Raw genomic sequence first — 18,276 nt, 5'->3', positions numbered from 1 at the left:
TCAATGCTCTTACGATCTGCTGGATCTTTCTTAAAATTTGTTAGAAGCTTCTTGATTGATTCAGAAATTTCTGCTTGCTTGGTATAGAGTACGACCTCCATGATTGATTGATTTATAGTTGATTGATATGATGATGATGTAGATATGTAAGAAAAAGGAAAGATCTTACTTTATGCTGCTGCTTTGATAATGATATGGGCCCCCAGCACTTTTAGAGGTGCTAAGAGTCTGCTCCTGCTCCGATAGCACTGCAATCCAAGTCACGGAACTGCTCACTATAGTCACTGATAAAACGTCCTCACACTCCGTTACGACACTTACGACGAATGTCCAAAAACGCGCGCGAGGTCCAAGATCGAAGGACCAATGTGCGGGTCGCTACTCTACTTTGATGTGATTGATAAAATGATAGTCCGGTAAAAGTTTAACACTATTTATTTATACCGAAAATACTATGCTATGATAATTCTAATGATTTGATGTGAATGCACCCGATTTGTATGATTGCTAAAAGTACACTGATTTGTGCCGCGCGTGTAAGTAGGCACCGCTACGTCACAGTGACGCCGACAGAGGGTGTTCGGTGACACACAGTGGCCCGAACAGTAACTCTATATGACGAAAAACAAAGTTTTGGAACGCTGCTGCTCGAGCTACGACTCTATCTCGTGGCATTCAACGAGCCGATTGCACGACAGTTATCTTTCGTTTGTTATTGTATTCGTCTATAGAGTAACCTTCCGGACGCGCCCCGCAGCGCTACAGACAGCTGCGTGACGCGGGAATGTCGAGTTCATTGTATTTTGTTCTTTGTGTGCGTGTGAAGGCGAGTGCGACGACGACGCGACGTTGCCAGTTTGGGTGAAGGCCCATTTGTGCGTTCCGCTGCATTTCGTCGCGCATCGCGTTGTGTCCCAAAGGAACGGCTATAAAAATGTACGGCAATGACAACGCAACGCACCAATGGGGCCTCGCCATTTAGCGTCTGCATCGCGCTGTATTTTTACCAGCGATCACGCTACGGTCGCGCCACGCTCGCTGTCTCTGTCTAGCGTCGTATTTAGTACTCAAGCGTCGGTCACGCAGGGCGCACGTCACCGTCGCGTCGCGCAGCAGTTTTACGAACAGACTCTTGTATTTTACAAAATGGACAACGACAAAATAGAGAGGATAATCGAACTGGTCCGCAGCCATGTTTACCTGTACGATATAAGTCATCCGCAGTTTAAAAATGCCAGCTTAAAGACGGAGGTTTGGCAGTCCATAGGGAAAGAGATTAATGAAACTGGTAAGTGCTTTAAATTTTGTTTATTTATTCCATTATTTGTGCGTGTGTGTGTATGTACGTGTGTGTTTTGGCGGCAGATGCTATTGCTATCTCACTTTGATTGTATATAGCTCAGAGTCTGCCACTGCAATGCTACTCCACTCGTGTGACTTGTGTCGCATGGTATTTATGTTATGTTATAAGTACATTATGATAAATTGATGATTCATCGGTTCGTGTAGATTCAATTTCAGTCTGTATTCTCTGCATAAAAGATTCATAGATAAAAGCATTGACATATATATTATACTAGCTGTTCCCGCGCGCTTCGCTTCTCCTTAAAAAGTTTTCCCGTGGGAATTCCGGGATAAAAAGTAGCCTATGTTCTTTCCCAGGGTCTAGACCGTATGTGTACCAAATTTCATTCAAATCCGTTCAGTAGTTTTGGCGTGAAAGAGTAACAGACAGACAGACAGACACAGTTACTTTCGCATTTATAATATTAGTTAGGATTACTGCGTGCGTCCTTTTGAAATCATTGGATAAAAGTAATGTCTTGAATGAAATATTTGTGTTAGATCTTTTTCATTTTTTTAAAACCCGACGGATAAAGAGGGGTGATATAAGTTTAAAGTCTACCTGTGGTTGCTTAGCTCCCAAACGGCTGAACCGATTTTATGTTTATTTTTTGACTTATAAGTAATGTTACCTCTGTTCTTGTGATCTTAGCCATGTTTTGTCAAAAATAGTTCAGCTGTTTGAATTTTCTAGCGGATGAAGGACTGATAAACTTCCTGATTTCCGACATCAGCTCTTGAATAGCTGATGACGGAATATTTTTTAATAAAGAATTTTTATTTTTTAATTTAACTTCTCTACTTTTATTCTATTCACCTACTAAGTAGTAAGTACCTAATTATTTAATTTTTTGCAGGAATAGCCGTTAAAAACAAATGGAGGACAGTAAGAGACGGATACGCCAAGCACAAAAAACTAATCAAAGAGTCGAAAGGCACCGGCGGCCCCTATATCTGGGGGTCACGTCTTGCATTCTTGGACAAGTATCATTCGGGTAAACCACGCAAGATCCGCAAAACCGACACTAATACAGGAATCACAAACGCTATAGAGTCACACAACACGATGCCAACCACCGACAACGACCAAAGACACAGAAAGAGACCTCTGCAAAGTAACGGAAGCGATGATGATGGAATCGAAAGGATCATTAAATATTTCGAAGAAAAACAAAACGAGAGGAAACTCGATGTGATAGATAATTTGTTTCTCACTTATGCTGACACGTTTAAAAAGTTTCCCCAGCGGGAGCAAGCCATGGTCAAGCTTGAATTGGCCAAGCTGTTTTCAGATTTTGAATTGAGATTGTGCAACAATACTGAAAATTCGAATAGTACTGCCGAATCACCTGCTTATGCGAATGATTCTGCAGAAAGCCACATACCTCAAAATTCAGTAATATTTATCAAGGAGGAGGAAGATTACTGAAGACATATTATACATTTTGATAGCCATCACATATAGATATGTATCGAATAGTATTTTTAAGTGCTAATTACGAGATTTAAATAATAAGATTACACAAAAAGTTGAATACTAACTTATTGGACGTTTCAATTAATTAATTACCTATTCTGCCTTATTTACTAAGCCTAATTACAAATGTTAGTTTTATGAAACGGGCCCCGGCAGTGAGTGATACCTACCGCTACCGATAGATGGCGAAGTTTTTCTGTCTCACGGGGATTCCTTTATGCCTCCTTTGACGACAATCAGTGATAATGAAATTATATCTGAAGGAATTGCTAGTTTTTCGTGTAATCCCTGCTAGGGAGATGTCATTGGAGATATTGGAAAACTTTTACAGGCCCCGTCTGAAGGATAGAGCACTTTGGGGAGGCAATAGACGTTCTTTGTTCACTAACAATTCATAATCCTACTTACTTACTAATATTTAGTTATTTTTTAAATACCTACTTACTTAGTGATGCCCCGTGATGCATAATTATAAAGTTAGTTAAGTACTTAGGCCGAATATCTAAGGGGTAACTTTATGGTATACTAACTGAAAACACCCTTTGCAAGTTTAGTATTAAGTACATGGTATTACTTAAAATACCTACCTCCGCTCTCCATTGCCTAAAAAACAGGTCTTCAGCCTGAATAGCCCACCTGTTTCCAGGGTTTCTTCGACTTTTGCCCCACTTCCGTAACCAGGGTGCAAGATACCACTATACAGGATGTATGATACAGCTATACAGGGTGAGCTTAGCGCCAGCCGTCACTTGAGCCGCTCACGGTGTGTGCTCGGCTATTAACTGCCGTCAGGGATGTCGGCTGCTGAAGCACCGTGGATTACTAGAATAGACCCCCGCACGGCATCGCATAATGTTGTAGTTTGTGCACTGTAAACTGTCACAGAATAATAACTAGTCTGTCTACGTTTAAACATTATACTTAGGCCTTTTATAATGACTGGTGTGGCGTACATAGCGTCCGATAAATCAAATATGGGCAAAAATATATGTAGTTACTTTATACACTTCGACTGGTTGGACAAGTGAAGTTGGACGGCTGATCATGATGTTTTCAGGCTCCGAACTTACTACTAATGAAAAATATAATATGACCGCCTTTTTGTACTGCTGTAATTCTTTCTTTCATGGTGCAAAATAATGCGTATTCTATTCTATGGGACTCCAAAAAACAAAACAAAACGATAATCCAACGATCGAAAACAACACGAAAACTTGTGCACCAATGACATTCTCAAGTGCACGATGTTTATAAATCAAAGCGGACAGGGAGTTCGTACCTATAGGGTTACTAGTGGCAAGTGCATACAACGCCACCTAGTATCAGTTACAGGAAGCTTCGGGTCAGGTACCTACCTAGTCGAGTGCGAGACGGGTGAGTCGTGCGTGATAGGCGCGTGAGTTGAGGATTAGTGCCACAGGTGGCTTCTAAATGGCACGTAGAGTACATACATACCTACGCTTGTGGTGAAGCCTATAGCCACAGTATATGAGCGACAAGTCAAGGGGTTTAACACCCACGATACAAATTTTCAGTAGGTCAAGTTGTACATGTAATGTCGATGTCGGTGTATAGCTAGCTTCTGACTATATTTACCCGTTAGCATCATCACTTCGAACGACGAACGTGGAAATGAATTTCTTGTGGACCTATTTTACGTCTTCAAGAGGTGATATTTCAAAATGATTTTCTTAGAAAGATTTTTTTAAAGTTACTGAAGTGGGTATTTGTTGTAAAATGGATTTATTCTTGATGAGAGTCAACTAAAACTACTCAGTCGGGGTTTAAAGATTCTCCCTTATTATTTTAGTTTCATAACCAACAGTTTTGTAGAAACAGCGACTCTATTCACTCTTTCAGTCAATTTTAGTGAGTGACGGCTGACGAATGGTTGCGTTTAATATTTTAGACGAGGAGCGACAACATCGAGCCACGTCTCCTCCACGCCACGTCTCCTCCACGCCACTCCACTCACCATGCAGTCTGCGTTGGCCGCTTTTAACCCTAAAATAACCTTTTATTTACACAAGGCCGAAAGTTTGGGCCACAAATAAGTCTTGACAGATTACTTTTGTTCTAAGATTTACAAGCTTACCAAGTTTGTTGACGGAGGATCCTCCGGGTCCGCTCTTTGATGTCGAAAAATAATATATGTTTGATACAAGAACAGAAGCGTGTACCTAATGCGATCGTGTTTTTGTGCGGCCAATCCATCTCTCTTTATAATATCTTATGTACATATTGTATGGGGAAAGATATATTTACGAGTAATTTGGCCGTTTATTGATCGGGCCATTTGGGAGCAAGAAATAGTAAGCAGCACCAGCAGTTATTAGAAATCCTATTCGCTTTTTCTATTCGTTCCATTAAGCGGAATAGATTTTATATAACTACATAGGCACTTGGCTTACTAATGCCTTTATTTTCTTTTCACAGCTAAGACCCAAGTTACGTAATTAATTTTCTAGGAATAGGGATGCTTCGTATCTGCCAACAGACCTGTAAAGAGTAAGTGAAGAGACTACCTACATATTTTCTTTAGTCAAGTATTTTCATCACAAGTAAGGATTCCCTAATCAGCCACCAACAAGATACAAAAATATAATTCAAGTCACATAAATAAGAAGGAAGGAAAATCGGTGAAAATCAACGACTAAGTATAAGTACCTACCTACGCATTGAAGAACATGACATTTTCAGAATCAAGGATTAAGAGGACATCTGAATTCATTAAATTACCTTCATTAATTAATCAGAGAAACAGACAATTAAACGGATCTCTGACAGTTTTCACAGGAAATACATAAATGTATAGCGGACGACGTCAGGGCGTGACTCTGATTACCCTAACAAAACAAAAGCTATTTATCTAAAGCTCTGAGAGAGGACTTAACAGCCAGAGAAGGCAATAAGAAACGTGGCTTGATTAATTTATTCACAGAAGTTTCAAATGCAGGGGCCATTTAATTATTAATACATTTATAACCGAATAAGACAGCTCTCGGTATTTGAAGATGGTTTAACTTTTGTTACAGATAGGCTAGACTTCACTATATACTTTCGCGCTAGTAGAGCCTAAAGTTTAGGCTTTCTTCGAGCCGAACGTATTATTATTAAACCTACAGGATGGTGGGAATTTAACTGATACATAATATAAAGCATCAGTATATTTGGGGGGTAAGTAAGTAATTATCACTTTTATATAGTTAAGTACTTTTTGCTTCAAGTACTCATTTGATGAACCTGCAGATTTATTTTCACTAATTAAATAAAGTACCTTCCTAAGTAGTTAGCTAAGAGCTAAGAGGTTGAGCTAGTTAAGTTAGGTACTCAAAGTAACTGGCCTTTCAAATAGGTAAGTGAGTATATTATAATAGGTACCTAGGTACGTAATTTACTTATACAGCTAGGTACTACCTGTATCACGGGGAAAACAGTATATGAGTAAATACCTAAGTAATTATATTGTCGAATTACCTTACCTTGAACTGAAGACACGAAAACAAAGAATAGAGCGTTTATTTTATTATAAGTTGTACTTAATACTTAATTAAATATTATTATTTTTTTATCTTTAAGTGTGAACATTGATGAACAAAACTGATGCTGTACTCATGTACTGGAAACATAAACGTGACTCCGGTCGTGATATGAACCCGAACCCGGGTTAGGTATATGGTAGGCCATCTCATCATCACGATTTATCCGTGATAGTTAACTAATACTTCAACGAAAGAAGGTGTAATCTTTGTAACTCTCTTCACATACCTATGTATTAAATGTAATGTATATGTACTTAGTATCTACTAAGAATAATAAAAGTGATAGTTTTCCATTAAGACTAGTACTCCAGCCCACTTCTCCTACACTCAAGAGCACCCTGTGCTATAAGTGGAGCCCCTTGGGTCCAAATGGGCGGAAATTCTTTGAGAACTATGTGAAAACAATAAATTCTCACGCATGAGGTCCTTAGGGACTCTCTTTACATGTTATAAATCTGTTCTCGGTCCGAGTCGAGAGATATTCCAATTTATTTTATGCGGAGAGCATCGATTGAGTCATCTTTCCGCTGAAACAGCAGTTTTATTAACCCCTAGTGTGAGAAAAATGGCCGTATCGCCCGCCGCACCTCCGAAAGAGTAAAATAAAATGATAGTTGTTACAAGTAGTTATAAGTACTAAGTACTCGTATAAGTAATGTGTTATATCGTAAGTAAGTAAGTATAAAAACTATTTATGTACCTACCTACTTACCAAAAATAGGTAACTAAATAAAAAGTGTATTAGAAGCTCTTTACCGAATTGTGGAAGAATGAGGGAAGGAAAAATTATTGTTTTAGTGGAATCGTACAAAATGACTCACACGAGTCGCAAAGCGGACCTTACGACACGGCGCGGCGGCGGCGCTGCAACGCAAATATTTCGCATAGCAAAATCACAAGACGTAAACTTTGCGGTACGACGCGCCTCAACGCACCGTGTGCTTCACTAACTTTGGGCGTCTATGCTATGCTATGGGGTATGGTGTAAACTTGTAGAGGGAAGAAGGGAACATCTTCAGAGGCTGTAAAGAAGAGCAATCCTGTAGGGGAGGCGACATAATATACCGGATGTGTATTTGATGTGAAATAATTATGTGACTAACGTCATCTTGATCAGAAACAGATCAAACAGATGCACTTAACGGTGACTTAAAAAACTAAAACATCCTAGCAACTTCGTTAGAACATGGTTAGAACTGCTCACGTGTTAACTAGTTCATTGTATTTAAGAACAGATGGCGTGGTAGTAACTTATTAGTTTTCGTGAAGAAATAGTAGGCACCTATAAGAACAATGAATACTAATATCTACTTCATATATCATGTGATTTATTCAGTGAACATTTTAACTCTGTTTTCGAACCAAGTTCAACACCATTGCACAACGCTCTTAATCTTCCATCATCATCATCATCATCAGCAATTCTTGACATAAATACAATACATTTAGACGAAAACGTTATTCTCACAGCTTTGAAATCCGTGGATACTAATAAAGGTGCAGGGCCAGATGGTATACATCCAGTCTTTATTCGTAAATGTGCCCCGACTCTTAGCAAAGCACTTTTCTTAATATTTACTAAATCAATTCAAGAAGGAATTTTCCCTTCACTATGGAAATATGCTCTTATCACACCAATACCGAAAAAAGGTGATGAACGGAACATTGCTGATTATCGGCCAATATCTAAATTAAATATTTTTGCCAAAATTTTTGAAAAGATTGTAACAAACCAGTTGTCAAAATTAACCTCCAATTTTATTTCCGACACTCAACATGGCTTTCGTGTGGGTAAAAGTGTGGACACAAATCTATTAACTTTTACTGAATCTGTTCTTGAGTCTATGGATAAAAACGCACAGGTGGACGCCGTGTATACTGATTTCTCCAAAGCTTTTGATAAAATAAGTCACTTTACGCTACTGTCGAAATTGTGGGAGATCGGTATACACGGCGACCTCTTCCGGTGGTTGCTCTCCTATTTGGAAAATCGCATGCAGGCTGTAGCTCTTAAAGGGTTTGTTTCAGATTACCAAATAGTAAGTTCTGGTGTCCCACAAGGGTCCCACCTGGGCCCCTTGCTTTTTATACTTTACATAAATGATATAGGATCATCCATTAAGTTTTCTAATCATCTATTGTACGCGGATGATGCCAAAATCTTCAAACAAATTAACTCTTCAAATGATTGTCAGCTACTCCAAAGCGATTTGAATAGCGTTCAAAACTACTGTAATGAAAATAGCCTGTACTTAAATCCAAAAAAATGCTTTTCTATAACATTCTCACGTAAAAGAAAACTTTATGAATTCGATTATAATCTCTTAGACGTCACGCTTGAAAAAGTAACAGAAATCCGTGATCTAGGCGTTACTATTGATTCAAAACTGACCTTTATTCCCCACATTGATAAAATATTAAAAAAGGCGTTTCAAAGATTAGGTTTTATTTTAAGAATGGGTAAACCTTTTCATAACCCCAATACATATAAAACTTTATACTACAGCTTCGTAAGGAGCATCTTGGAATTTGGTAGCTCAGTTTGGTATCCTCTTTACGCTAAACATAACGATCGTATTGAAAACTTACAAAACAAATTCCTCAAGTGCCTAGACTATCGTAATCGAAACCAGTTTGACAATTACAAATCTTGCTTGAAAAGATACAATGTTCAATCTCTTTGCTCAAGACGTCAAGCAATTGACGCATCTGTACTTTTCAAAATAATACAGGGTCAACTTAACTCACCTCCGTTAGTAGAACGTATAAAATATCGAGTTCCTAGTCTCCGACTTCGAAATAAAAACATGTTTTGTTTCATATCTCCCGTGCTAGAACAAACTACACCCGAAATTCATTTATTAGACGTGCCTGTAATTTATATAATACAAAACTATCGTGTGTCGAAATATTTGGCAATTCTTATGCTGCTTACAAAAGTAAAATCAAACAAATGTTATTTACCCAGGATAGTACATAATAAAAATTTGCTGTGAACTTGTTACTTACCTACTATTATACCATGTTAGTATAGTTACCTGCTATAAACCTATAGGTATTTTTGTTGCATAAATTGACATAACTAATATGATATATATTTTTTTTTTTTATGTATAAATTCTCACCTATAACTCCATAAATAAATAAGGCGTGTGTGACTACATTTACCTATTAATATAATGTAAACGCAATTAAACTTAAATAATTATTCTTAAATTTAAATGTAAAGATAAGCACTTCAATTGCCTTTCTATATGTGTGTTCTCTCTTATTACTTATAGTTAAGTAAAATTACTTACGTTTATAATTTAATAAGCTGTTCTGTTAACGCATAGTTTATAAATAATTAGTTAATCTATCTGAACTGTAGGCCTTATTATTTGTGTCAAATGTATTTAATCATTGTTTGTTTGGCTGTTTGTTCAGTTATTAAAATAAATAAATAAAAAAAAAATATCTCTATCTAACTCAGATCAACTACAAATAGATTCGCAATCGCCGTGTGCACTATTCTCTTTCTCACTCAAACCATAGATGTTGCCGACAAAAAAATAAAACCTAAATATGGGGAAATTTAACTTATCATAATAACAAAAACAAAACTTGAGTATATCGTCGGTTGATAGGAAAAAGACACTAAAGGCTAATTTTTCAATAGCCAGACAAAAGTTTTGCTGGGAAATAATTTTGATGCTGTTGCGTCTCAATGTTTCTCAATGTTTGTATTACCCAGATAACATTTATCTGAATATTGAAAAATCAGCCTTAGTGAGTTTTTCCTGTCAACCGACGATATAAGAAAAAAAACTTTACTCATACTTATTTGATTTCAATATAATTATTTAATATACACAAACTGAGTGGATTGTATAATTCATTGTCTTCGTCCAATCGAAACAATCCTCTTCAAAATGTGCCGAACACAATTTTTGTATGTTTCCTTGGTTCCCAATTTGTGCGACCGGTAATGTCTATCCATTTTCTTGATATTTTTTTTTCTTTCGGAAACCTATGAAAGAGATAAATGGATGAGCATGAGCATTATAATCGTGGGCCAAATATGTGATGGGGTTTTTTTTAAAGGAAACACGTATTTCGTATCAATACAATAAACTTTATATTATACAGAAGAAATCACACATGGAAGAAAAAAAAAGAAACGAACGTTTCCTCACAATGAGAGGCACCTCATTTGAAAGAGGAGAATGACTTCTACAAAATACAATCTTCACAAAAACCGAATTCGTGCGCCCCATTTGTAAACCCAACCCGAGTCCGTTACAATTTCTAGTATTTTCTTTGCATACTATAATATTTGTGGGTAAAATAAATTTTCAATAACTTGCAACACCATGTGATTTGTTATGATATGGTACCTCGTAATTTTTACTTAAAACTGATACTAAAAGACCTTACAGTATTAAAATTAGTATCGTTTTATATTAAAATCGAGCCAATAGATAGTACTATGATGAATGTAAGCTTGTTAAACTTGATAGTATCTACTTACATGTGAAAATATATCTCATCCATCATTCCATCGTGTTTTCGTTCAATATGCTCTGTACAACCGAACAAAATCCACCCACCCATGTCACACACTCGCTAAGTGATGATAATAGTCTAATAAACTTAATAAACACCCACAAATCACTAGCAAATCAAAAATAAATAGCATTTAGAAAATTTTGTTGTAACTGTCAGCCTTTGTTTGGCACAGATTTTTCATTTGTTTCATTGTTTGGCACAGAGAACTGACGTAAATAGGCGCCACAGCAAAAAGGACAAAAAACATTTACAGCTTAACGTTTCTTTCTTACGCTTAATGTAGCTAAGCGTCTCTTTTTCGCAATGTCAGAACTGTCACGATTATACCCCTGTGCTATCTAAGTATATAAATATCTTAATTTACCGATAATCATTATCATAAAATTTATCATTACATTCAGTATCTTACGCAACTGTGTCAATTTTTGTTACGTTACTTTTACTCTGTATTCTGTGCTCTGTGAATCATTATAATAAAAAAAAAACTGTCACAACACTAAAAAACCAAAGTGGCCATCCTGTCCCGTTTTCCTTTCGCAAGGATTTTTACTCAAAAATTATATAAAACATCAAGATAATTCTCAAAAAACCGTACTTCAACATGACGGAGGTCCTGCCCGCTGAAGACGCGCAGAGGGAACGCGTAGAAACCATTCTACGTGGCTTCCAAATGTATCCTTTCAGTACCTTTTATTTAGTAACTGACCATATTTTGTATATTTATTTGATAAAATCAGGAATTTCACGTGTAATTTGTGTATGAAAATTGTTCAAATATTTCCCTAACTATATTTTTACAGTAACTGGATGAATTTGCGCGACGCTGATACAGGTAATAAACTTTCATAATGATACAATAGAATAGCCATTACAAACCTGTAGATATTGATTTTCGTGCAACCCAGGTAGGTGTATGTATTGCCACATATGAATACATTTAAGGTTGTATCTGTGGTTAGTTAATTGACTGCACTTTACCGAAAATTATTTGATTTTCATAGTAGAAACCATCCAATTGAATAACAGAAGCCCATGAGAACTTTGTAGTACCTACTATTTTCATAAAGATATACAAAGTTTGCATCCTTTATTGCAAGGGAACACATTATACAATACAATACAATATAACTGTATTGAAAAACACAGAACATAAAATATGTTACAAAGAAAGAGTAAGCACAATAGGTGGCCTTGTCGCTGAAAATGATATGTCATCCAGGCAACCTTTGGGTGAATGAAAGACTTATGGAATAAATGAGAAAGGTGTACACATATTGTACATACGTAGGTGGTCTGAAAAGTTTCCGACCTCAACGTGAAGATGGCAGCACACATCAATTAAAGTCAGGGAATGTAACTGTGCATCTTTTGACAGCAACACTTCAAAGTTTCAGCCATTTTTGACGCGTGGTTTTTATTTTACAGTCGTTTGAGTGAGTCGATGTGAGCATTTCTGTGAAAATTGAAAAAATCGGGTATCGAGCTGTCTTAAAATATTGGTTTTTGAAAGGGAATACCCCTACGCAAATCAAAGATGAGTTAGATTCTGTGTACGGGGACTCTTCACCGTCATTTACCACTGTAAAATTTTGGGCAGCCGAATTTAAACGTGGCCGTAAGAGCTTCCGAGATGATGAACGTTCGGGACGTACAAAATCTGTAACTACTGACGATAACATCACTAAAGTTCTCCAAATGGTGTTAGACGACCGCCGAATTAAAGTGAGAGAGATAGCAGAGGCAATGAAAATGTCCAGAAAACGTGTTTATCACATATTAAATCAAGATTTAGGCATGAGAAGGCTGTCCGCGCGATGGCTGCCGCGTTTGCTAACGTCAGACCAACGACGTGTTCGAATGAACATTTCCAATGCTCTGTTGGCGCAGTTTAGGCGCAATAAATCCGTGTTTTGGCGCCGCCTAATTACTGTTTTACAGGCTATGTAGAAGAATAAAAATAAATTTTAAGAAAAAAAATCTTGTATCTATGTTAGGTCGGAAACTTTTCAGACCACCCACGTACATATTTAAATGCAGAATCAAAGACCATCATGTGATCAGTAGATTTAAAAATGATGTATGTGTGTATCAGACTGCTTCAAACATATATTATATATAGCTGTTCCCGCGCGCTTCGCTTCGCCTTATAAAGTTTTCCCGTGGGAATTCCGGGATAAAAAGTAGCCTATGTTCTTTCCCAGGGGTCTCGACCATATGTATACCAAATTTCATTCAAATCCGTTCAGTAGTTTTGGCGTTAAAGAGTAACAGACAGACAGACAGACACAGTTACTTTCGCATTTATAATATTAGTTAGGATTATACTCTAACAAATACAGACTTATATTATGTACTATTCTGAAAACTAACTGCTAAACAGGTCATTAATAAGCATGTAACATGATTCCTTCATTTCAACATGCAACATAATTCCTAGTCTCAACCCGGCTCCTCCCATGTTCCAGGCAAGATCCTGTGGCAGCACAACGAGGACATGTCGTGCCCGTCGCGCGAGCACGAGGCGCGGGTCCCGAAGCGCATCCTCAAGTGCCGCGTCGTGTCGCGCGAGATGAACTTCACTTCCTGCGAGAGTATGGAGCATTTCAAGTTGGAGCAGGTTGGTTTGTGAGACTAGTAATTCACGTTATTCTAAAGGAGAGATGTGGCCAGAACCTGAAGGGCTGCTTGTACTTGACAATGGAGTTTTGGGACCATTAACTGCTCAGTGAGCCAATGATGAATATCTATTCAATCGCAATATGTATGACATCTTGACCTGTCAGTAACTTTAGAAACTAGTTAAACATATACAAACTCCAATGAACATCATCTAGAGTCCACAACATGCACAGGCGCTTAATATCACTTTATTTTGTTGCGTTAAACATACCTATCACACGAGAGCTCAAGACTAACCTTCCTGTAAGAACCGTCCTGGATGAATTAAAAAAGCCAGGATGGAATCTTGTGTTGCTCTTTGGACTTTATCCTTTATTGTCTGTACTGTGCACTTCTAGAACGAAAAATCTATGCCATCTCGGTTATAAACATTAGGCTACCAATGCTACCAGCAACTGTAACATCCTCACTAATCTCCACCCAATCTCCTTTCCAGAAAGTCCTCTTCAAGGGCCGCTGCCTGGAGGAGTGGTTCTTCGAGTTTGGCTACGTGATCCCCAACTCCAACAACACGTGGCAGTCGCTGATCGAATCCGCGCCCGAGAGCCAGATGATGCCCGCTAATGTGCTCAAGTGAGTCGCTGTCAAAACATGCAAGCTGAAGTGGCAGTGGGCTGACTGGGCTGGTCATATTTGCCGTAGAACCGATAAACATTGGGATAAATGAATTCTCAAGTGCAGACCACAAACAGGCAAACGTAGTGTAGAATGCCCTCCTGCCCGCTCGACCGACAACCTTAGGTGGGTAGCCGGTAGAGGCTGGATGAGGACGGCCGAGGACCACTTGTCTAACTTCAATGTTTTTAATGAATGACTGCAATTTGTGGCTTTGACAAGGTACAAAAGTGTATAGCTAGCTCATTAGCTGTGATAGAGGGTGAAACTAGGCATAATGCTTTCGCGATGGTGGCAAAATCTAGTCAAGCCAAGAAGGCTGTAAGGCGCATGCATCTGGGTTGGACTGCACCTGTATTTGGGAAGTTTTGTCTCTTAGTCACTGTGGTTACTCCTTAAAGTCTTCAGCTATGATAATTATTATAGTAAATCATATTATAAATAAATAAATAATTTTCCTTTTAATAGTACAAATAATAGAACCTTAATAACTGACATAGCTCTAAAAATCAGCCCAAGTGGTTTTGGCCAGCCATATATTACCAAAAAACCTATGACCATTAGGGTAAATGAGTTCTCGAGTGGAATTCAACACCTGAGACAGCCTGGCTCTTCCCTCCACCACCCTCATGAAACCACCAGTTATTAGACTAATTAGACACCATGGAGTGGTGTGGGTTCCATAAGCCTACCTTACTGCGGCAATACACGACGTATCACGTACAGTACGTCTGCACTTTTGCCATGATCTAGACGTTTACACTTGGCTTCATTGCAGTATTGGATTGGAAGTATGTAACAGAAAACGCTGCAGATATACATGATATGTACCCTTTACATGTGGACCTATACGGCTCTCCCCCAATATGAATACTGTGTGTCCCTTTTATTCTCGCAACTGAAAACTCCCTCTATAATTTGGTCTCTATATTTTTTTATATGTCCGCAGCGGCAACGTGGTGATCGAGACAAAGTTCTTCGACGGGGACCTGCACATCACCACCTCCCGCGTCCGGCTCTTCTACGTCTGAACACTAACTTTAACAATGTAAATACGCATTTACATTAATTACCGTACATTTACTTCTTTTCAGCTATGATGATTCCTGTGACGGTTGAGATTTACGGTTTTCACTTATCCCATATTGAAATTCTATCGATTTGGTCAGTCGCCTTATTGTATAAGTTGTTTTCAAAATTAAATTATAGACACAGATTTTGGTAGTGCGTAATTCAGAAAATTATGAACTGTCACAGGAATCGTCTTAGGTGAAAATAATGATAGAAATCATGTATCTTGACTAAAATGACGGGCATCAGCGCATGTTGTATTTATGAACGAATGACACAAGAAGATGCGACACACGGTGTTGTCACTTTCCACCCTAGTCTAATTTTTCACCTCCAAGGAAACCTAAAAAGTGTTGGTCATTGGTCAAGATACATGATTTAACCTGTACCTATACGTCAATCTTGCATTTTATTTATGCTTTTACCTGTAACATGATGGAAAACGTACTTACTGCCACATGTATTTTTTTTTAACTTGCGTAATTAATTAAAAAAAAAACACTACAGGGTCTATATAGGATATTAAATCCTTAATAGCCTAATAGTAATAGGTCTTTCTATGATTTTAAATCATTTTTATGAAGTGTTTTAGCGCCATCTCTGTTGTTTAATTGGTATTATCTGAAACTGAAACAAACGCAGTGGTGATGACATCTTTGGATGATCCAAGGAACTATTTATTCTAAAGATCCACTAATAAATATTGAACTTTATTATACAGTCTATTTTTTTGACATAAATAAATTCTTGGCTTGATTCTTTTGACTCCTTTGTAAAATCATATTTGATTTAACTATATTTAAACTTTACCTTATTTTAGCCCATGAATGGATAAAACAGTGTATTCTTAGATTAATGAAAAAGTATACAATATCTTAAAGTATCTATTTATGATTATCTTTCAACCATTAGATTTAAAAATTATAAGTTTCCTAGTATAAATTAAAATTATTACAAAGACAGTCGCTATGTATTTTGATTAGCTTCTTTATATGTAACAGTATGCAATATATTTGATTGATTTTGTATGATAGTTTATATTTAAATATACCTACATAATTAATACCTACGTTATTTCATACCATTATAATTATTAGTTATAAATTAGCTTAACTTACAATTATTTTTTTAGTTTAGGTTACCCACCCAGATCTCACATATTGTACGTATTTTGGTTTATTATTATTTAAAGTTAAGGAAAACCTAGCACAACTAACTTTCTAAGTTAAAATTAGATATATTTTTATTCAACTTTGGAATTATTAGCATACTTATTACCTAATAATTTGTATTAGTTTTCAGTAATGCTTACAGATAAACATAGATAGGTGTGTAGTTTAGCACTAGCGACGTAGTCAGTAGTTTTGTAATTCTTAATATAGTGGGAAGTCCCACTTAAAACAACTTAAAATTTAAAAATATTTCAACTCTTAACAACTTTCACAAATAGTAAAAATTTAAACCTTATAATGTAACTCGGAAAACTATCCCGTAATCAAACATTAAACACAACTCAATGTATATCCTATGTGTACAGACCTATTTATTCAGTCAATAAAGTTGAACAACCAAAAACATTTCTTTCAGTTCAGCAAATTATGCGCCCTAAAATAGTAAAGACACCCAAAAGCGTATTTTACTGAAGTTTCAGCAGTCCACCGGATGGACTTCCAAATGTGTGATATTTTTAACAATGTTGATTGCCCGTTTCCTGTTTCCGGTGGGCTGAGCTACCCGCGTCTACTCTTGTCTATGGCGTGCCGACGACAACGACTCAAACAGCCAGTTAGTTTTTTATTTTAAAATCTATGCGGCCTGTATTAGTTGATTGACTTGAAAAATACTTACTTAGGTATTTATTATGATTTCTTATAATAAATACTTAGATTTGCTAATAAACATCCTACCTTTTTTGTTTCCTTATGCTCATATTGTCTGTATTAATAGCTCTATCATCATTAGAGTACTTATTAATACGAATAGAGGGAAAGGTTCTACGCAACAGCGATCACTTAATGCGATGAACAAACAAAACCCGCCCTGTTTATCTAAAAATACCAATAGCACCTACTTTAGTAATAACGTCCACATTGAATATCACTTCAATATCCTGCACCCTACACATAACCTTTTAATGTCAGGCATTAATCAAGTAACACGATACGAGTTAACAGTACATATACACCTATAGGCAATAGGTGGCTTCTAGCTAGGGTTTAGAATAATAACTAGCACGCTAGGGCTAAGGTGAGTATCGGGTCCCTATTCTCGTGATGTTCGAAATGGGAATAAACCCGCAGGATAGCGGATGGGGCGGGGTCGGCGACCTCGCGCGGCCGTCACGACTGCTACGTCACAATGTCACACGGGGATTGTGATCGGGAGTGCTGGCTTTACCACAGATTGAAACTTCATAAAAAAAGTTTGTAGCACATTAATAGCTTGGTGCCTAGAGCCTACATCTTTAAAAGGTGTTCAAAACGGTTTTGTCTGCCGAAGGGGTTGTCCCATCTGATCATTCCGAATTGTAAAATGCTTGTCAGGCGCGTAATAAATTACTTAAATAAACAGATGTTTCATGGAAATGCAAAATGTTTGGGTAGCATGCTCGTACACTAGGCTAGGCATTAGGTATGTGCCGTGGGAAGTCTGTAGGCAGGGCACCTATAAATATAATTAATACTTAGATTAAAATACAAACGGCATAAAACAAAAAGCAAGCCAAATACCAAAACGAAATCAAGGATCTTCCGTCCCTCGTACCTACCTCCGTACATCTGCTAGAGTGTCGACAAAAAACCCCAGTTCTATGATTAGTCCCGGTGCGAGGCATCCGTCGAGACATTTCCCGGGGCCGACCGAGCGTGCGCGGCAAAAACCTGGACCCACCGACTATGACAGATTCTGGCCGAGGACTTGTCAGGGCGGACTTTAGGTAGGTAGGTACATTGTTGGTAGTTAACTTGTTACTTAGTACTTACCTTTCTCCAAATAACATAG

General features: G+C 37.4%; 2 protein-coding genes across 2 annotated transcripts; both read left to right on the top strand.

The window, feature by feature from the left end:
• Positions 1–1,053: 1,053 nt before the first annotated feature.
• Positions 1,054–2,885, top strand: LOC105398232. The gene is made up of 2 exons (XM_011570292.3): positions 1,054–1,288; positions 2,202–2,885. Exons 1-2 carry the CDS (start codon positions 1,147–1,149, stop codon positions 2,771–2,773), a joined length of 714 nt encoding a protein of 237 aa, XP_011568594.3. The 5' UTR covers positions 1,054–1,146; the 3' UTR covers positions 2,774–2,885.
• An 8,497-nt stretch (positions 2,886–11,382) lies between these two features.
• On the top strand, positions 11,383–16,714 carry LOC105398231 (retinal rod rhodopsin-sensitive cGMP 3',5'-cyclic phosphodiesterase subunit delta). Its single transcript, XM_011570291.3, has 5 exons — positions 11,383–11,583; positions 11,712–11,743; positions 13,377–13,528; positions 14,027–14,163; positions 15,155–16,714. The coding sequence occupies exons 1-5, from the start codon at positions 11,513–11,515 to the stop codon at positions 15,234–15,236; spliced, it is 474 nt and encodes a 157-aa protein (XP_011568593.2). The 5' UTR covers positions 11,383–11,512; the 3' UTR covers positions 15,237–16,714.
• Positions 16,715–18,276: the final 1,562 nt, after the last annotated feature.

Source organism: Plutella xylostella, chromosome 13 (genome assembly GCF_932276165.1).
Source record: "Plutella xylostella chromosome 13, ilPluXylo3.1, whole genome shotgun sequence".
In the NCBI taxonomy this organism is placed as follows: Eukaryota; Metazoa; Arthropoda; class Insecta; order Lepidoptera; family Plutellidae; genus Plutella; species Plutella xylostella.
Note: the sequence above shows the minus strand (reverse complement) of the source record. Positions and strands in the feature narration are given on the sequence as shown.